At 41.3% G+C, this 21,152-nt stretch overlaps 2 protein-coding genes across 6 annotated transcripts in view; one reads left to right on the top strand and one right to left on the bottom strand.

Moving 5' to 3' along the window:
• Positions 1–21,152, bottom strand: part of rtf2 (replication termination factor 2) — a 177,066-nt gene that overhangs the window by 98,037 nt on the left and 57,877 nt on the right. The gene's annotated exons all lie outside the window — the stretch shown is intronic.
• gcnt7 (glucosaminyl (N-acetyl) transferase family member 7) overlaps positions 1–21,152 on the top strand; it is a 717,682-nt gene that overhangs the window by 692,304 nt on the left and 4,226 nt on the right. For all 5 annotated transcript variants that reach the window (XM_078555498.1, XM_078555500.1, XM_078555496.1 and 2 more), the window contains 2 exons: positions 11,254–12,284; positions 20,915–21,010. In XM_078555498.1, the coding sequence (XP_078411624.1) occupies positions 11,321–12,284; positions 20,915–21,010 (1,060 nt within the window). In that variant the 5' untranslated portion in view covers positions 11,254–11,320. The remainder of the gene's footprint in view (positions 1–11,253; positions 12,285–20,914; positions 21,011–21,152) is intronic.

Genomic DNA, 21,152 nt, shown 5'->3' with positions numbered 1-21,152 from the left:
TCAGTCTTATCAAACTTGTCTCTTCCATGACACCCCAACTATTTGCACTCTGGACCTTGCAAAAGCAGTTCTGTCCTTGGCCCCATGCTCACAGACAATCTCGTTTCATCCTGACACTGGTTCCTAATTCCTTGCAAAACCACCATCATCACACTCCTTTGATTCAGGCAACCAGTCCTCCTGAAATTCTCTCCATAAGCGAATGCACCATGCTACCACTCTGTCTTAAAAACCCCTTAAGGGCCTGTGCCTGATAACCCCCTCCTCCTTCCATGAAATTTCTCTCCTTGATCTACTCATTGACAACCTCACGGTCTTAAACGCTCAGAGATTTTTTTCTTAAGGAATGCTTTCTGGATGCAAATTGCTGTAGTGGCAGAACAGTTTCACTTCCAGGGTTATGTAGGAAGGGACCCGTTCTGCCAGCAATATTTGATGGGCTTTAGCCCTTAGTAATGTACTAAAGTACAAACACTTTTACTGATTGCAGTCACTGTATTTTAGGGCTATAATACACTTCAGTAGTAGGTTTAAACAGATTCGACTTTAGGACCACTTCTCAAAAATAATTAATTCAACATTTTTAAAAAATTTGTTCAGCGTTTCCTATTTGTAAAGGCATCCTTATCCCAAAATTATGAGCTTCAGCATCAGAAGATACTTACTCAGAGAAACTATATGCTTGTGGGAGGAGCCTGAATGAACAGCGAAAGACCATGCTTGTGAGATCATTCTTACAAGTGCATGTATTAATTCAGCTCCTCCATGTAACCACCACAAACTCATTCAAACAGATTGCATTCCTCCTGGCTTGCCTCTTCAATGTTTTAATAAAATATTCCAAAAATGACTAATTTATTTTTAAGATGTTTAACTAAGACAGAAATTAAATTTCTGAACGACTAGAGCACCCTCTCCTGATTGTTATCAGTGTTTCTGGCCAGAAAGTGGGTGACTGCACATTGAACGACAACTGGGTCAGGGCACACAGGACAACTAGCTGTGGCACTTTCATTGTCTGCCAAACCAATGTATAGAGTCACATACCTACAACAGCTACTTGACTGAGGTACCAGATGGCAACTAGAGTCCATGAGCCCATACTCCTGGAGTCAGCACCTCCAGTTTAAGAAAGGAGAGCAAACGCCAAAAACATTTCAGAAGAAAACTGCTGCATGCAACTGTGGGAGGCTCACCATTGTCTCTCTTCCAAAATACCTGAGAGAAAGCAAATCAGCAGGTTGGTGACACAAATCCTACAGGTGCTCAGGATCAACTGGAAGGAAGACATCAGGTTCATGTAAAGATTTAGACAAATTTAATACCTATGCTCATTTCTAAGCAGCAGTAAAGCTGTGTGAAAAGTTCAATCAATTTTTGTTTTTCAAACTCAAAAAAGATTATGTAGCCAAACAGGGAAGAGAGTCTAGAGGGGACCAACACTAATGCACTGAACAAGTTAATCACCTGCCAGCTCTCATCCAGTTGCATCCCCTGCAACAGTCATTAAGCAGATGCCTGTGCTTCTGAAGAGTGCTGAGCAGTTCATGTTGGGACCCCGACAGGTTAGATTATTGCAGTCCATCATATGCAGTGCTCAGACTATTCCCAACATGTGCAGTAATAACATCAACACAATGTTATTATATCCAAATCCAAATAATCCAAAGTTATTTGAAGAACAAATCATGAAAGCAAACTCAGGAAAGCTTGAGCTTATGTTTCAAGCATTAGGGGCCGTGAAGATTTGCAGGACAGTGCTGAATGGTAACACACTGGCAATATTTCTGTCGCTTAAGATTACAATCAGAGGTTGCAAATGAGTTCATACACTTCAATCCAAATTACTAAATTATATTTACTGTAATTTCCTGCTAGTACAAATATGACATAGAACGCAGCTCTTCACAGCTAAGAATTCAGTATACAGTTCAAGAACAAATGCAACTTTAGGATAAAGGGTCACCCATTTAAGACTGAGATGAGGAGAAATTTCTTCAGAGTTGTGAATCTTTCAAATTCTCCACAGAGCTGTGGATGCTCAACCATCGATTATATTCAAGACTCAGATCAATAAGACTTGTGGACACCAAGGGAATCAAGATATGAGGGAATAGAATGGGAAACTGGAGTTAAAATCAACGATCAGCCATGATCTCACTGAATGGCAGAGCAGGGATTGTATGACCTACTTCTGTTCCTATATCTTATGTTATTATGTCAAATTATTTCCCCGCAGAGCAAAGGCTACATATTCGTAATCCCTATTCAACGCACATCCATCTTTCCTGTGCTTAGAAAAGATCTCTTTCCTCTCCACATAATAAATGACTCATCACAAGTAAGGGGAACTTATTTGTTGTGGCTGAAATGCCTCTTTTTCTAAAGTGAGGCCTAGTGGCCTCCACTTTTCCAAAGTGGAACAGAGCTACAATCTGAAACATTCCTTGCGCAAGATTGCTGATTCACTCTTCCTTCCTAAGTGGCTTCACTTCCTTGATACACATTCAATATTGTCTGCGTTTCTATGGTTGCAATTTAAGGTCCTATCGAAAGTGCACAGCTAAACATATCAAATTGTACAAGCATCATGAAGCTAGTGTTACAGATAGTTCCATTATGACAGTAAAGGTTAGTCAGGTGGGGAGGAAATTTAGTGCTTTGGTGAAGGCCTTTGTGGGGAGGGGTGATTAACGCTGTAATGGGGGCTTACTAAGGTGGCTTAGTATTGAGGTGTGGGTTTTAATGAGGGGATTAAATTGTGTGGTCTAGTCAAGGGGTTACATTGAGCTTAATTTGCCAAGGTGGCATTCTAGTGAGGGATCAACGACTAGGCTGGGCACAAGAGTTGGGAGGGGGCACTGGCTGCCGTGAGAAGGGCCAAGGAATGGTATGCCTGCAGGACAAGATTACATCCATGTCTGTGGTGATCTGGCCCATGCCAGCTAGTGCCTTCTAACCATTACAACATCATCATGAGTTAATGGCTAAGACAGTAAACCTGACAAAATCTGGAGTGCAGTCCCATCAGGTAGTTAGTGTTTCCCTCAAGTTAGCACTTTCTGGCAACTCCTGTAACCACTAGGCCCCAGTCGTATAAGCTTTAGTCTTTCTTCTGGATACCAGCTTACGATGCTACTCCTATAGATGCTAGGGAAGTCTGCACCCTCTAAAACCTGGCCTAGGCTATGCAGCAAACATAAAAAGGTAACCTGTCGGCTTGGAAGCTGGAATGTGAGGACTGTGCGACCTGGCATGAAAAAAGCCCCATATTCCACAGCAAGTGTACGCAAAATGGTCCTGATTGACCGTGGAGTACACAAGATTGGTGTCAACATTGCTGCTCCACGAGAAACCAGATTAGCCCACACAGGCTCTACTCATGAGGCTAATTACACTTTCTATTGGTGTGGAAAGAGCACTGAAGACCACTGTAAGCATGGTGTAGGTTTTGCAGTGAGCAACCGGCTGACACAGTCAATTAAGTCACCAGTAACAACCTCGGAGCGCTTCAACTCCCTGCAGCTATCACCTGGAGGTGCAGTCAACATCATATGCGCCCACACACTAACACTATACGTCATGCATCTCCAACAAAGAATTGTTCTGAGGAATATTTAAAGTGCCGAGAGGCTATTCATCCTAGGTGACTTCAATGCACGAGTTAGGCAAGACAGTGATTTATGGCCAACGTTGCCCAGTCGTCATGGGGTGGGCAAGATCAACAATAATGGAATACACCTTCATGAGCATTGTGCCCTGAATGAACTCTGCATCATCAATGCCTCCTTCCAGGGCAAACATCACAAGGTATCATGGTGTCACCCAAGGTCTGGACATTGGCAACTAGACTAGGTCATCACGAGAAGGTGCGATCTGCCCAGTGCTCTCTACACCCGCATCTACCACAGCGCAGATCATGACACCAACCACTTTCTCGTCACATGAAGGTGAATACCAAGAGTTTTACATTCCAAACACAACGACGAACCATACATCAACATTCCTTGCACAATAATAAACTAAATACCATCACTTCACATTGTCACTAGAATGAGTGCTAGCCACCAAAATTTTACCAGGAAGCATCAATGCTGCTATCAATGAAGCCTGGAAGTAGCTAAGCTCAATTTTCTGTGAAGCAGCATTTAGTAAAGGCGGAACCAACAGCAAGGCCTGCTCTGCGACCTACTCAGCTGATATAACATCTGTCATTCATGCAAGAACAAAGCCTACATGATGAGCAACATAAACCCAACAGCTAAAACACTGTACAACCTGGAAGTAGTCAAGACAGCCATGCAAAAGACAGGGAGATACTGCGCAAATTAATACTGGATCAACTTACGTCAAGAAATCAAAACTGTTTGCGACAATGGAAATATACAAACTATGTATGCAGGGATCAAGAGGGGGCTTGGTCCTACCATCAGATAAGTTGCCTCCCTGAAGTCAGCAGATTGTAAAGTACTCACTGACAGAAATAAAGAGGTCCTGCTGGTCTGAATACAACTGTGAACTACTCCTGTGAGACAGAAATCTCCCAGTCACGTTTAACACTCTCCTGTTAATTGGATCCTTAATTGGGTCCACACTGGTTGGTGAAGTTAAAACTAAGACACAGTGCCTTTCTTTGCTGGAGAGAGTTTATTGACTTAGTTCACAGTCAACACTAGACAGACACCGAGATAAAAACAAAAAGCTAAAAGCTACTGCGGATGCTGGAAATCCAAAACAAAAACAGAATTACCTGGAAAAACTCAGCAGGTCTGGCAGCATCGGTGGAGAAGAAATCAGTTAACGTTTCGAGTCCTCATGACCCTTCGGCAGAACTGAGTATAGTTAGGAAAGTTATATTTCACCTTTCTCCTAACTATACTTAGTTCTGCCAAAGGGTCATGAGGACTCGAAACGTTAACTGATTTCTTCTCCACCGATGCTGCCAAACCTGCTGAGTTTTTCCAGGTAATTCTGTTTTTGTTACTAGACAGACACCAGTGTCCCAGCTATCCCCATTTACAGGCGTTCCAATACCCATCACTTGGTTAACAAGGTAATGGACATTAAACCTCAACAATGTAATTAATAAAACATTGACATCCCACAGCTTCCTGTCATGGAATTAGATGAAGAACTCTCAACACTCAAACCCAAGAAGGGCATAGACTGCTCAGCAAAAATAAAGACAGCTGGCAAATATGGAGACCCAGGCGAACTACTCAAACACTGACAGTCCCATCTATTGCCATACCTTTATGATCTTCTCCTTCTCTGCTGGGAAGTAGGCTCCATTCCACTAGAGATGCATGAATCATCACACTATACAAAAAATAAGGCAACAGAGGAGGCTGCAACAAATAAAGGGGCATCTCACTCCTTTGCATAATGGGGAAGGCCTCAGCTTGAGTCATATTTAAAAGACTCCGCCAATTTTCATACCGAGTGTACCCAGTAGCACAGTGCAGTTTCCATGCCGGCAGATCTACTGTAGACATGATTTTCTCCATACACCAAAAACAAGTTTAGGGAACAGGGGATATACCTCTTTACCTTACTTTCATGGATCTCACTAAGGCATATAACACTGTCAGCAGAGCAGGACACTGCAAGGTTTTGGGGAAAATTGGCTGTCCACCAAAGCTCCTCAGTTTCATCCGCTCCTTCCAAGACAACATGCGTTGCACTGTACAGTTTGATGCTCCACTTCCGACAACTTCAAAGTGAAAAATGGAATGAAACAGGTCTATGTTTTAACCCGGACTCTGTTTGACATCATCTTCTCCATGCTCCTGACCTTTGCCTTCCAATATGGAAGGAGTCCAACTTTCACAGTAGGTGAGATGGAAAGTTCTACAATCTATCAAAACTGAAAATGAAGACAAAAACACATCACATCCTACTCAGGGAACTCCTACACACTGACGACATTGCACTAGTCGCCCACACGGAAACTCAGCTTCAATTCTCAAAGACTGTCTCTTCCATGCTCGTAGCTTGTTCTCCCTGACTATAAAGTGTCAAAAAAAGTCTGATCATGGGACATCTCCCTTGTATCTTCTCCCTTGATCACTCGAAGTAACACCCCAAAGTGGTTAACAAATTCTGCTACCTCAGGGCCATGGTGACAGACAATCTGTCTCAATGCAGAACTTGATGCATGCACAGGGAAAGCAGCCACTTTTGGCTGACTCAAAACTCACATGAATTAATATAAAACTGACCATTACGAACAAGTTGATGGTTTATAAGGCCTATATTCTCAGCACCTTGTTGTATGATTGAAACATGGACAACTTATAGATATCAAGAAAAGATGATCAACAATTTCTATCTTCGCTGTCTGTGGCAAATTATGGGTAGATCCTGGCAGGATAAAATCATGACTGCGACAGTCCTCTCAAAGGCAGAGCTCCCAAGTTTGTTGATACTCATCAAACACAGATGGCTTCATTGGCAGAGGCAGGATGGAGGTGGTCACATGCTCAAGGACTTTCTGTGTCGTGAGGTAGCTGGAGCCAAATGACTAGTAGAAAATCCAAAGCTCTGCTTCAAGGATGCTTGCAAGCTTAATATGGAGGCCCTAAACATCACACCAGGGAGTCACTAGCTGAAGACTGAGGAAAATGGCAACACCTCCTGTGGATCGGTGTACACTACCACAATGACCAGCGGCTACAGCAGCTTGGTAACAGACTCCAACGCCAAAAACAACAACCCACAATGACACTTGGTAGCTTCATGTGTGGAACTTGTGGCAGAATCTGCCTCTAAAGGATTGGCCCCTTCAGTCATCAGCAAAGGTGCGCCATATGAAGACACCCCACCTGAAATGGGCTGTTTGCCGTGTGTCCAACATCGTTCATAGATGGAAGGATACCGGCGACATAGAATTATGTTAAATTTACAGCATGGAAACTGGCTATTCGGCCCTACAAGTATTTATGTGCCACAGAAGCCTCCTTCACCCCTACTACATTTCCTTCTGTTCCTTTCTATATCGTCTATTATCTAGCTTCCCCTTAAATGCATCTCCCTATGGGTGAGTTTTCTTTACTGTTATGACACAACAGTTGGTAAAGGTTGAATTGTTTAAATCCCAGAGGGAAACTTGAACACCTGTCATAACCTATATTTTCAACTGGTATGTTTGAGATGCAGCTCTGAATTCAGGAATAAAACCACAAAACCTCGAGGTTTTTTAATATAAAACTAAATTAAACATTTATTAAGTTAACAACTAATTAAATACAAAACAAAAACAGAATTACCTGGAAAAACTCAGCAGGTCTGGCAGCATCGGCGGAGAAGAATAAAGTTGACGTTTCGGGTTCTCATGACCCTTCAACAGAACTGAGTAAAATTAGGAGAGGGGTGAAATATAAGCTGGTTTAAGGTGGGGGTGGGGTGGGGGGAGAAAAGTGGGGTGGGGGGGAGGGGGGGGGTGGTTGTAGGGTCAAGCAAGCAGTGATAGGAGCAGATAATCAAAAGATGTCACAGACAAAAGAACAAAGAAGTGTTGAAGGTGGTGATATTATCTAAGAGAATGTGCTAATTAAGAATGGATGGCAGGACACACAAGGTACAGCTCTAGTGGGGGTGTGGTGTTATTTTTTAACTAATTAAATACATATGTGTCTACAAATTACTACCATAATAACTTTTAAACAAGTCCCCAAATTAATCTCTCCCAGGTAAATCTTCACCAAAGCAGCAATAACCCATAGACTTTAAACAGACACCAGGCAAAAGCACATTTGACCTTACAAATTCAAAATGGTGATTCAAAATCACCACACCCTCAACTTCTCTCTTCCCCCCCCCCTCCGCCCCCCCCCCACCTTAAACCAGCTTATATTTCTCCTTTCTCCTAACTATGCTTCAGTTCTGCCGAAGGGCCGTGAAGGCTTGAAACGTTAACTGATTTCTTCTCCACCGATGCTGCCAGACCTGCTGAGTTTTTCCAGGTAATTCTGTTTTTGTTGCAGATACAGTTGTTGGCTTACAGGCTGGTTAGATCTTACATGCCTCTGACTCACACCCACAAACTCCTTTCTATTTATACCTAGCTTCCCCTTTGAATGTAAATTTTCCATTGTATTACTAGGTTTTTTCAATTTTACCTCTCCTAACAATAATCCTTTCATTCCACCAATTTTATTAGTAATATAAACTCTTGGTGTCAGCTAGGTGCAAGATTTTATCCATTCCTTTGAACAGTTTATTCAACAAATGCAAATTGCACTTTATCTTTTACTGCTTATGTTTATCTAATTAACATCTCAAACCACTATACATCAAAACACCCAGGCTAGCTGGCTTTAATCCAATTGAGACACACTCATAGACACAGACCCTACCACAAGTCCAATTTATCAACAATTTCCGATAACATTATAGATCTTAAGATCTCTTCATGACTTATTGTCTGATTTCTATTCCTTGCTTACTGACTCTTAGAAACTAAAATTGAGGAGTCCAGTGTTAACAGAGCAGTCAGTACTGTATTGCAAAACCTAATTTTCAGTTTCCTTCACGTTACAAATATCCAAAAGGTCTCTGTACCTTCTTTGCAATCACTAAATACCAACACAGGTTTGAAATCAGCTCCACAGGGCTATTTCCAAATATATAAAAAAGAGGTGAAATATAAGCTGGTTTAAGGGGTGGGGGGGTGGGACAGGTAGAGCTGGATAGAAGGCCAGTGATAGGTGGAGATAGACAAAAGATGTCATAGACAAAAGGACAACGAGGTGTTGATGGTGGTGATATTAGCTAAGAAATGTGCTAATGGAGACATTAAGGGTAGAAAGCAGGACGAGCAGGGGACAGATAGCCCTAGTGGGGGTGGGGTTGGGGGGGGGGGGAATCGAAACAGGCTAAAAGGTAGAGATAAAACAATGAGGACAAGGGGGACCCTATCAGGGTTCTGGGAGGGAGTGTCCTCACTTATCACCCCACCAGCCTCCGCATTCAAAGGATCATCCTCCGCCATTTCCAGCATGATGCCACCACCAAACACATCTTCCCTTCACCCCACCCCAGGCGGCATTTCGCAGGGATCGTTCCCTCCGGGACACCCTGGTCCACTCCTCCATTACCCCATACACCTCAACCCCATCCCACGGCACCTTCCCATGCAACCACAGAAGGTGCAACACCTGCCCCTTTACTTCCCTCCTCCTCACCGTCCAAGGACCCAAACACTCCTTTCAAGTGAAGCAGCACTTCACTTGCAATTCCCTCAATTTAGTCTACTGCATTTGCTGCTCCCAATGCGGTTTCCTCCACATTGGAGACTGGGTGACCGTTTTGCGGAACACCTTCGGTCTGTCTGCAAGCATGACCCAGACCTCCCTGTCGCTTGCCATTTCAACACACCACCCCTGCTCTCATGCCCACATATCCATCCTTGGCCTGCTGCATTGTTCCAGTGAAGCTCAATGCAAACTGGATGAACAACACCTCATCTTCCGACTAGGCACTTTACAGCCTTCCGGACTGAATATTGAGTTCAACAATTTTAGATCATGAACTCTCTCCTCCATCCCCACCCCCTTTCCAATCCCCCCTTTTTTCCAATAATTTATATAGATTTTTTTTCCCCCACCTATTTCCATTATTTTTAAATGTATTTCCATCCATTGTTTTATCTCTATCTTTTAACCGATTTCGATCCCTTTCCCCCCGCCCCACCCCCACTAGGGCTATCTGTACCTTGCACGTCCTGCTTTCTACACTTAATGTCACCTATTAGCACATTCCTTAGATAATATCACCACCTTCAACACCTCTTTGTCCTTTTGTCTGTGACATCTTTTGGTTATCTCCACCTATCACTGGCCCTCTATCCAGCTCTACTTGTCCCATCCCCCCCTTAAACCAGCTTATATTTCACCTCTTTTCTATTTTTCCTTAATTCTGTTGAAGAGTCATACGGACTCAAAACGTTAACTGTATTCCTCTCCGCAGATGCTGTCAGACCTGCTGAGTTTTTCCAGGTATTTTTATTTTGGATTTCCAGCATTCGCAGTTTTTTGCTTTTATCTTAATGTACAACAGTTGGCCTCTTCAATAATTTGGACACAATAGTTTTTATTTACTAGAATGGTTTTTTATTCTTTCACGGGATGTGGACATCACTGGCGAAGCCTGCATTTACTGCCCATTCCCAATTGCCATTGAAGATGGTGGTGAGCCGCCTTCTGGAACTGCTGCAAGCCATGCATGTAGGTACACCCACAGGGCTGATAGGAAGGAAGTTCCAGGATTTTGACCCAGCGACAGTGAAGGAAAGGCGATATATTTCTAAGTCAGGATGGTGTGTGGCTTGGAGGGGAACTTGCAGCAGTGGTGTTCCCATGAATCTGGTGCCTTTGTCCTTCTAGGCAGCACAGGTCACGTGTTTGCAAGGTGCTGTCAAAGAGGTCTTGTTGAGTTGCAGCAATGCATTTCATGGATGGCACACACTGCTGCCACTGTACATCAGTGGCGGAGGGAGTGAATGTTGAAGGTGGCGGATGTGCGGGGTGCCAATCAAGCGGGCTGCTTTGTCCTTTATGGTGTCAAGTTTTTCGAGCGCTGTGGGAGCTGCATTCATCCAGGCAAATGGAGAGTATTCCATCATGCTCCTGACTTGTGCTTCGTAGATGGTGGACAGGCTTTGGGGAGTCAGGAGGTGAGTTACTAACTGCAGGATTCCAAGCCTCTGAACTGCTCTTGTAGCCACAGTATTTACATGTGTGGTCCAGTTCAGTTTCTGGTCAATGGTAATGCCCAGAATGTTAGAAGTGTGGGATTCAGCCTTGCTCCTGCCATTGAAGATCTAGTGAAGTTTATGTCTTGCTAAATTTATATTAAATATACTTAAATAAATGGTTATAACTAAATGGGAGAAAGAACTGATCACTATTGCTCTTTTTCAAACCCCTCAATTTTCTGATGTCTTTTCCTGAAGATTAAGTCATTGGTTTATTTAACCAAGGGGCAACAAGAGAGTCAAATCTTGTCTTCACCCTATATCACAGAGCACACATATTCAAGTATAGATCACTGAACTGCCTGAACACTGCAGGTATTTGCCACACCTGAATCCTACCCTTACTAAGATCATATAATCCAACACAATATAGTGCCTTGAAATTAGCAGTAATCAACTCTTTACATCTAATTCAATATCCAAAATATTAACTTTTTATTCATGCTGCATTTAAGGTAAACGAAACAGGTCATTAACCCTGCTATCATTCTTTGCAGATAAACAGACAGGAAAGCTGGCAACTCAACTGCGACATGGTTTCTGACAGAGGGTTAAAACTTTAATATGACCAGATCTAGAGTGAAAAAGTACTTCGGGTCAACTCTTCTAATAGGTGTAATCATATATGTAGCAGTCACCATATTTTTATATTATGCTAAGAATGCTACTGTGCAAAAAAACAGCAACAGTGGGTCTCAATGCAATTTCAGTAGATACTGTCCTGCAATTTTAAATGGTGAGGAGGAAGCATACCAACTTGGAGACAATTGCCAAAAGCAGTGGAAGCCAGAAACATTTCACATTCAAGATCCAGTTAACTGCTCCCAAATCAAACAAGAACATCACTTCATAACAAGCATTCTGTCACAAGAAGAAGCCAGCTATCCCCTAGCCTACATTATCACTATTCACAAAGAACTTGAAATGTTTGTAAAACTTCTGCGAGCAATTTATAATCCACAAAATGTTTATTGCATTCATATTGACCAGAAGTCACCAGAAGATTACAAGAGAAAGGTAAAGAGCTTGACTGACTGCTTTGATAATATCTTTATAGCTTCAAAATTAGAACGTGTAATTTATGCTGGATTTTCACGCCTGCAAGCAGACATAAATTGTATGAAAGATCTTGTAAACTCAAGAGTTAAATGGAAGCATGTCATCAACCTCTGTGGACAAGATTTCCCAATTAAAACTAACCAGGAAATCATTTGGCACATCAAAAGTAAATGGGAGGGTAAGAATATCACACCAGGAACACGGCAACCACCAAATATGAAATACAGGACAAAGTACAGTTACAAAGAGGAGATCAATAATGGTAACGCTTACATTTATCAACTTAACCAGAAGAAAACCGAACCACCATTGGAGCTCACTATTTATTTTGGAACGGCATACTATGCACTCACAAGAAAATTTGTGCAATTTGTACTAGAAGATGCATATGCCAAAGCACTTCTCGAGTGGTCCCAGGACACATACAGCCCTGATGAACATTACTGGGTGACACTGAATCGCTTAAAGGGTAAGCTCAAAAAAAGTCAGCTTGACTAATCGCTAATTAGACATTAAGTGAAAGGTTTCTTATGGATAATGGAGCTGAACGTGTTGGGGTACTTTTTAGAAACAAACACTTCCCAGGTTTCATGTCCCAGGAACATAAACCAGTCATTGAGGGTAGCGTGCCCAGCTTGCAGCCGATATTCAGCCTGCACTTGGGCTGCATAGTTATCAAAAAAAAGTGTTAATATCAAAGTCTGTTCTCAGGTCTGCATAAAGGGAACAAAGTCTCAAACAGGCAATTTGTTAACAGAACAAAATGATACAAATTAGCTGGCGGTGTCAGAAAGATAAAATGTAGGAAACAAGAATGCCCAACAGATAAGTAGAAGTGCACTATCAGATTTGGACTGTGGATGTAGTGCTGAGCATTGTGGTTTTATACTGTACGTACATTCCTACCTTGTAACATAAATTAAACCACTTGCACACCAGGCACTCAAAGTGTACAGGTGCTCCTTTTTCAGTAATATTCACCCTCAACTAGATGAATAAAAAAATATTTTTATTTCTTACATTTGTCCTCTCTGATGTACCAATATGTAGCAGTTTTGTACTGTTAACAAACTGCCCCTTAGGAACTAGGTTGACATTCATTTCACTTGGGGTTTTTATTAGCCAGAGCAGGCAGGAGACTTTAATATTATGGCTCAGAATTTACTGTGTTGGTGTTATTAGCGCCGATTGTCACAAGTATGATTGTTGTTCCTACTCTGATCCAAAGCCAAGATTCCCTGAGAAAATCATCATATGCACAGAGCTAGTAATGGTGATCCAAGGAGTTTTCAAGCAGTGTTAGCTAGAACTCTAGTCAGAGAAACCATATGCATAGGGCTGGTTCATTCAGAGACAGTGGTGCTACTGTTCAACTGTTCTTCTAAATTAGTATATTAAATTGTTTTGTGATATTCTTGAAATATACTTTTGCAGTTACATCCTAGGACGTTGTTATTTCATAAATCCTAAATGAGCATGGCCAAATCAGAAGTGTAATTAGAATTTAACTATACCTCTGCAATTGGTTCAACATTTCTAAAGGTAAATTTGAGTTTAATTCTGAAAAGGAAGTGGTGATTATTATCAAAAGTCAGTACTTTCAATAACTTGGTTGGTCTTTGTAGGAATAAAGTAATTATCATTTTTAAAAGCAACCCATGGATTGTGTATAATTTTTGCACCCTTGGGACCAGATATCCATTATATTGTTATTGAAAGATCAGCAGTATCACTACGTCATCTTTTGCTACACTACGTTTAAATTTAATCAATTGTCTATCTCACGATTGTCCCAGCAGTAACTGATTTATTGAGCCCAACTCTCGAGTGCCTTTCCAAGCTGACGTTTTAAAGTGGCAATCAAACGGGCCTAAATGCAACAAATTGGACCTTGACATGACCCTTTCCAGATTTTGCCAATTGTTCCAGCAGAGCAGTACTGATATCTCAGCAAACTATGGCATTGCTGTTATTCACTAACGCCATAATTTCCTACGATTTTAACAGCAATAGTGATGGCATTCTCTATTATTTCACCATTGCTTTGGCACTGCAACCTAACTAATTGCAGATCAGCCAGTCTTGGCAGGATTCAAACTCTCGCTCAGGTCTCTCTAGTCTAATATATTTTCACCTATAGATATACTTGCCCGATAACACTCAGTAATTTTTCCTACTAGATAGTGTTCCAACTTGCTCACTTAAACAGAGTCTATTCTACAAATGTATTATTACACACATGTTTGGAGGGAGCTGGGATGGGTGACTCTTCAACATTCCATTGTTATTTGAGGCTCATTAATTATGTACTCCTGTCCTATAGCTCCAAGTTCAGAGTAAATAAATGAACCATAGTCAATGACAAGTTACTAAAAACATTTTTGGAAAAAAGGATAAAGGTTTAGTTCAGAACATGGTTGAGTGTTAAAATATGGAGGCCAAGGATTGAAAGATTTTATGGATTATGATGGTTCCTGAGTTGATGAGATCATGAACCTTTCACCAAGGATGCCGAGAATAGAAACGTTTTGCTTGATTCACCTTTGCTAGCCAGGGTAATATTTTCTGTGGAGACTGAATAAGTTAGGTTAAGTTCAAAATGAGAGTGCATTGCAAATAGTTTGTGAAGAGAACCCATTTGATGGGTACAATGACCCTTTCCAATTCATGTTTAATCTTCATTTTGATTCCACTGACTGCTGCTGTCTACTCTCTCTGTTCTCTGTTTTCATTTTAGCTATCCTCCAGTGACTTTTTTGGACACATTTTTTTGAATTCTTGCATCTTTGAAAAAATTTAGAGTTTTTGGGTAAATCTGGCCACCTTATACAGCCACTGTGTCTGTTTTTATCTACATTTTGTCTGTTTACTTGCCATCACTTCCCCACCCCATTACACATCTTGCAGCCAGTTGGAAGAGGAGACCAGTAGTCAATTTTTACTCAGTTTTAGATTTATTCACAAAGTGAGACATTTCAGATGTATAGCTTCAAACACCACAAGTACCCTTCAGCAGTGTCAACAATTGTCTCATTATATGTGGGCAAGTAATTATCCAATGAGTGCCCCTACCTATAGACATTTAAATTTATACAGTTAACAGGTTCCCTTTTTTCTTTCTCTAAATAAAACTAAATAACACTCACAAACAATATTTCAAAATAAATCAAAGAGGAATAAAATGATTTTCATTGTTTTCTATAAAGCATCTCATTAGAAAATGCCCCACTTCTCGGACCCCCAATAATCTTTTGGTACAAGCCCTCGCTTTTCGTGAAACAATTAGATAATTGATGACTTGCATCAATCCATTTGATCTTGGAGGTTTCCTTTTTTTCTAACATTTATTTCATGCTAGCAGGATCAGTCCTTAATCTTTTCTCACACACTTTTTGTTGAGTGAACATTATCCTACAAGAACAATTATTTAGGTAACATTCAACAGGCAAACTGTTTTCAGTGCACCCTTTTCAATTTCCTCTAAAATATTTGACAAATAGAATTCCATATCCACTGCTTCCACAAAAAGCAGTGTTTTTGCTGCTAAAGTACCTTTAACAACCCATTTTATTTTCTTAGCTTCTCAGGCCAAAGGACAGCATTTCCAATTTTCACTTACCAAAAATATCATAAACCTAGCAATACTCAAATATCCATCTGGACGACTGGCATGAGAAGTGCCTTTAAAAAAAGAGTAATTTCATGTCTTTTGGGTCCCCCAAGGCTGGAAACTGAGTAAATATTTTTCCATATTTAATTTTAAAAATGTTTATTTTCCCTTAAAACATCATCGACTTTAGGATGCTGCATTGTAGTACTTAGTCCCAATACATCAAAACTAGCATCTTGTCCAAGTGCATAACCGATTCAACTGACCAATCAAGCTTTGCAACTGCTCGGTTTCTCCACTAGATGCGACATAATCTTTCTTTGATACCTAGCACGATTAACCAGGAGAGGAGTAACACTCCTTAAATAGGGTTGCTGATTCAAAGTTAATCCAGACATATTCTGCTTAATGTCTAAACCAATATATTTAAAAGCCCCTGAAGCCTGACTTCCAATCTTAAATTCCACTTTAATCCAATTAATAACACATTTCTCAAATTCCATCGGATCACCACATAAGAAATCATCAACATGCATCATGAAGATGCCTGAAAGTTTCCCTTTTGGGTACCAATAAAACATGTGCGATCTCTGCTTTTAGTTGAACATAGTCTACTTTCAGCAAAACAGATCTCACTGAAAAATACCACATCCTTGAGGCATCATTCAGGCCATAAATGCATTTTAGTTTCCACAGTTTCCCCTCTGCATCGCTTGCCTCTTTAGAAAGTTTCAGAAACACTTCTCTCAAATTTTTCACCCTGCAGTAACGTGGCTTTTATGTAAATTGATCTACATTCCCAAAAATATGGGGCTAAAAGAGCCAAAAGGGTTACTTTTCCCGCTGTGGGAGAGTCCGCTCTAACATCTGTACCGCCCACTCTTCAAATCGTGAGCATCTAGACTCACTTTAGCCTTCTAAGTCCCATCTGCAAAGACCTTTTCCAAACAACACAAGGTAGGCTGTCCCTTATCTGGTACTTCAGAATAAACTCCAAATTCCTTCCAACTATCTAATGACTTTTGTTTTGCCTCTCTTTATAGTTTACCTTCCAGTTTATTGCAGCCACCAAAACCTCACAGTCACAAAGACATCTGCTTCTAGTCCCATAGAGTTTTACAGCACGGAAAGAGGCCCTTTGGCCCATCGTGTCCACACCGGTCATCAAGCCCCTATCTACTCTTATCGCATTTTCCAGCACTTGGCCCATAGCCTTGTATGCTATGGCGTTTCAAGTGTTCATCTAAATACTTCTTAAATGTTGTGAGGGTTCCTGCCTCTACCACCCTTTCAGGTAGTGAGTTCCAGATAACCCCCTGGGTGAAAAAGATTTTCCTCAAATCGCCTCTAAACCTTCTGACCCTTACCTTAAACCTATGCCCCCTGGTTACTGACCCCTCCACTAAGGGGAAAAGTTTCTTCCCATCTACCCTATCTATGCCCCTCATAATTTTGTACACCTCAATCAGGTTCCCCCTTCTCTGCTCTAAGGAAAACAATCCCAGCTTACACAGTCTCTCTTCATAGCTGAAACGGTCCAGCCCAGGCAACATCCTGGTGAATCTCCTCTACACCCTCTCTAGTGCAATTACAGATCTGCACACAGAACTCTAGAACTGCACACACTACTCCAGATGTGGCTTAACTAACTAGCTCCATCATAGCCTTCCTGCTCTTGTATTCAATGCCTCGACTAATAAAGGCAAGTATCCCATGTGCCTTTTTAACCACCTTATCTACCTGTCCTGCTGCCTTCAAGGATCTATGGACATATACACCAAGGTCCCTCTGGTCCTCTGTACTTCCTAGGGTCCTACCATTCATCGTGTACTCCCTTGCCTTGTTAGTCCTCCCAAAATACATCACCTCACACTTTTCAGGATTAAATTCCATTTGCCACTGCTCTGCCCATCTTACCAGTCAGTCTATATCGCCTTGCAGTCTAAGGTTTTCTTCCTCGCTATTTACCACACCACCAATTTTGTGTCATCTGTGAACTTACTGATCATACCTCCTACATTCATGTCTAGATCATTAATGTACACTACAAACAGCAAGGGACCCAGCACCGAACCCTGCAGCATGCCACTGGACACAGGCTTCCAGTCACAAAAACAACCATCGACCATCACCCTCTGCCTCCTGCCACTAAGGCAATTTTGGATCCAATTTGCCAAAATGCCCTGGATCCCATGGCCTCTTACCTTCTTGACCATCTCAAGACTGTCTGGAGCCCTCACTGCATTGTGTAATCTATTCAAGCTTCAGTCTCTACTTGCACTTCAATGTTTCTTGGGACAAATACTGTAAAATCCTCTCTTAAACAATTGGAGACTCTCCAATACGTGATAGTCTTCTAACAGTGTTATTTAAAGGCCCACTATTAGAACTTGAACTGTGCTTTCTTACTTTCTATTCTTTTACCCCATTCTGCCAGTCCACAGACCTCAACTCTTGGCCATCATCTTGAACATTTAACCAATAATTAAACTTGCCAGTAGCTTTTCCTGCATCGCCCATGCTAGTTGTATCACTCCATTCACTGGACTCTTCTGGAACATATGTCATCCAAGTGCCCACTTTAGGCAAATGGCCTTTGGATGTGATAGAACTATCCTGTCTGTCATGATCACTCAGCCTACCACCATTCAACATTGATCTATTTCTAAACACATGAATATGTGAGGTACAGGATGCCTCATCACTTTCTATTAGCTGCTCAGATTGAGGGTTTGTAATCAATCCTGATTTACTGTGAGGAATGAACCTTAATAGTTTGATTAACATGTTGGATAACTACCGTTTTACCATCAATTCCCTTACCAGGATCTTTCCATTCCTTATGGCTCCCTCTTTTGTAATACACAAGATCCCCAGAATCAAAGATGATCTCAGACTGTCTTATGCGATGCATTGGAGCTCTCTAAATTTTCTCCGAGATCTCAGCTGTGATGAAAGCCTTTTTTCCTGCATGTATAGCATTCAAAACGTGCAGAAAAAATGAAACGAATCATAGTTCCCTCTGCGGCCCAGCACAGAAGGTAATTTGGGATTCCTCCCATAGACCAATTGATGAGGGCTATACCCTCCAACCACCTAAATTCTTAGCAAGAACCGCCCATGCCAGTGCAGTCATCAACTTGAAGTTTGGTTGCTTTGCTAAGATTTTATGCAGCATATCATCTACCACCATGTGATTCCTTTCACAGGTTCCACTGCTGAAAGGACTTTCATAACCACAATGTTCATATTTTCGCACATCTCTAAAGTTGTCATTAGCAAATTCCCCTCCAACATCAGTCAGAAAGTCAGTGCTCCAAGTCCAGTCCCTGTCCATTTCTCTTGGACTTTACCTACAATTACCTTTCGTCCTTGCCATACATTACTGTTGAAAACTAAATCTGGTTACCATGTCTATAAAGTGTAAAATGTAAATATTTCAGTCTTTGTCCCATACCTTTAGAGCTACAGCAACTCTCTCATTAAAATCATGTGCCAATGGAAGTCTTTCAATAGGACATGCTGTCTGTGCCGATACCTTTTCGTATTTCAAATTTTGCACTAATTTCGATAAGCCTTGTATACTCCTCATTAACCGCACCCACATCCTTTAACAGCATTTTTAGTCTTTAACAAGGGTGAGCAAATTGTCGATGCAGCTTTAAGACAATATCACCTGATGCCTTTAACACTTTTCTAATATTTTGATTAGAAACAGAAGGTTTCATTAAAGGGATACAATTACACCCTGATTGGGAAAACTGGAGGTCCACTGACCTTCCAAAAACAATTGATTTAGCATACTCCAGGTTCAGTTCCATTTGTGCCTTTTTTCATGGAAGGCTTACTTAACAGCAAAGGTATCTCATTGGAGACTACATTAGTACTAGCCTACTGCTGCTGTTTTGCATAGCACCGCCAAACTTTTTAGTGGCCTCAATGTGTTGTCATGCCCGAACCTAAAACAAGTAGAACTTTCATACTTCCTGACCGTATGCCATCCTCACCACTGAGTGAACCTAGATAACATTTTAGCCAATCCGTTCCACACACACTGCCAAGGTGCAACCACTATTCAACACTGCACAGTTAAATGAATCTGCGACTAATACACTCATCACCAGACTAAAGCTTCTTGTGAGTAGTACAATTCCTTCAGACTGATCATTGTCGTCTTCAGCCTCTGAATTGTCTGTGTCATATGTCACTTCGAGAACTCTGCTGTTCTGCTTTGGGCATTCATCGCATAATGATATTTTTGAGTCACATGTGAAGTATCTGTTAATTGTTCCCCATGCATTCCAGGGGTTCATTCACCTAGTATTGCTGCTCCAATCCTGTCATCTACTGAGGTATCCAATTCTGCCAAAAGTACATGCTCATTGCCTCCGTCTTTAGCTCTTCCTTTGTGCTGGCAGCTGCAACCAGTATCTGGACCATCTTGAAATGCCACAATCATTGGCTCCTCCATCCTTAGTGGCACTGCAGAATGTCCCACTCGTGCCATCAAGGCTGCTGGAAAGGAATGCTTTCTCAGGAATTTTTCCAAGGCCCCAGCCATCTGCTCCAAGAGTTAGTCTCTTTCCGAGAACCAAATGCCAGTTAAGACCAGAAGCCTGTTCATGTTTGATACCTTAGCACAATCCAATAATTTAAATGAAAGCACTGAACAAGGAATCTCCAAATGGAATTTCTGCAATCCTTTATACAGTCCGTTAAAGTCTATGAAATATTCTCCATGGAATGACTGTCCGTCCTTTGAAATCTACCAAAATCTGACCATGTCAGGTAGGCATTCAATAGATCATCTTTTTAGTAAATTTCATCTATGAAACCTAATGGAAGAGCCAAACCTTCATCCATATCCAACCAAAAATACTTGGCTTCTGATTTTACTTTTGTTAGGAACTGACAATGCCAAGGCCATACCTTGTTTCCTCTTTGGTAGAGATGTAAACCAGGCCCACATATTGACTTCATTCTTCCACTGGTCATAAGATTCAGACTCTGAGAACATTAGGTAATCATACCCTGACAATTTACACTTGTTTTCAGCCATTCTTTACAAAAGCTACTCAGAATGTAATCTTCTGTCTTAAAAAAAATCTTAGCTTCTAACCTTTACCTTTAGACAACCATCCTTTGCTTCCATATTACACATCTCATAGCCAGTTGGTGAAGGAAACCAGAAGTCAATCTTCACACAGTTTAAGATGTATTCACAAAATTGACATTACAAATGTATGGCTCCTAACTCTACAACTCCACCACCAGTGTCAATAAGTGTCTCTTTATATATGCACATATCCAGTAATTATCTACTGACAGTCCCCCATCTGTAGGCACTTAACCTTAATTTATACAATTCACACCACCACCCCACAATGTAGGGAAAAATGTTCTTTCCATGTTGTTTAAATAAAGAAATTTTTAAGGGCATTTTGGGGTATATACTGTTTAAGAAAATCCTGTTATTCATTTCTCTCCAGATGCACCTGGTACAACTCCAAATGTTTCATGGGAAGGCAATATACGGGCAGTAAAATGGGCACCTATTGCAGGACCATCACTTGATGAATGTTATGGTAAGAAGCAGAGAATGCTTAACCCTATTTTATTGTCAAAGCGTCTTAAGGTGTTTATGTGCTTGTGTGCGCACATGTCTCTACTTCCCCCAGAAGTAGATAGATTCTTGATAAACAAGAATGTGAAAGGTTATCGGGAGTA

This window comes from Cetorhinus maximus, chromosome 13 (assembly GCF_964194155.1).
Source record: "Cetorhinus maximus chromosome 13, sCetMax3.hap1.1, whole genome shotgun sequence".
Taxonomy (NCBI): Eukaryota; Metazoa; Chordata; class Chondrichthyes; order Lamniformes; family Cetorhinidae; genus Cetorhinus; species Cetorhinus maximus.
This window is presented reverse-complemented; position numbering and strand designations above follow the sequence as displayed.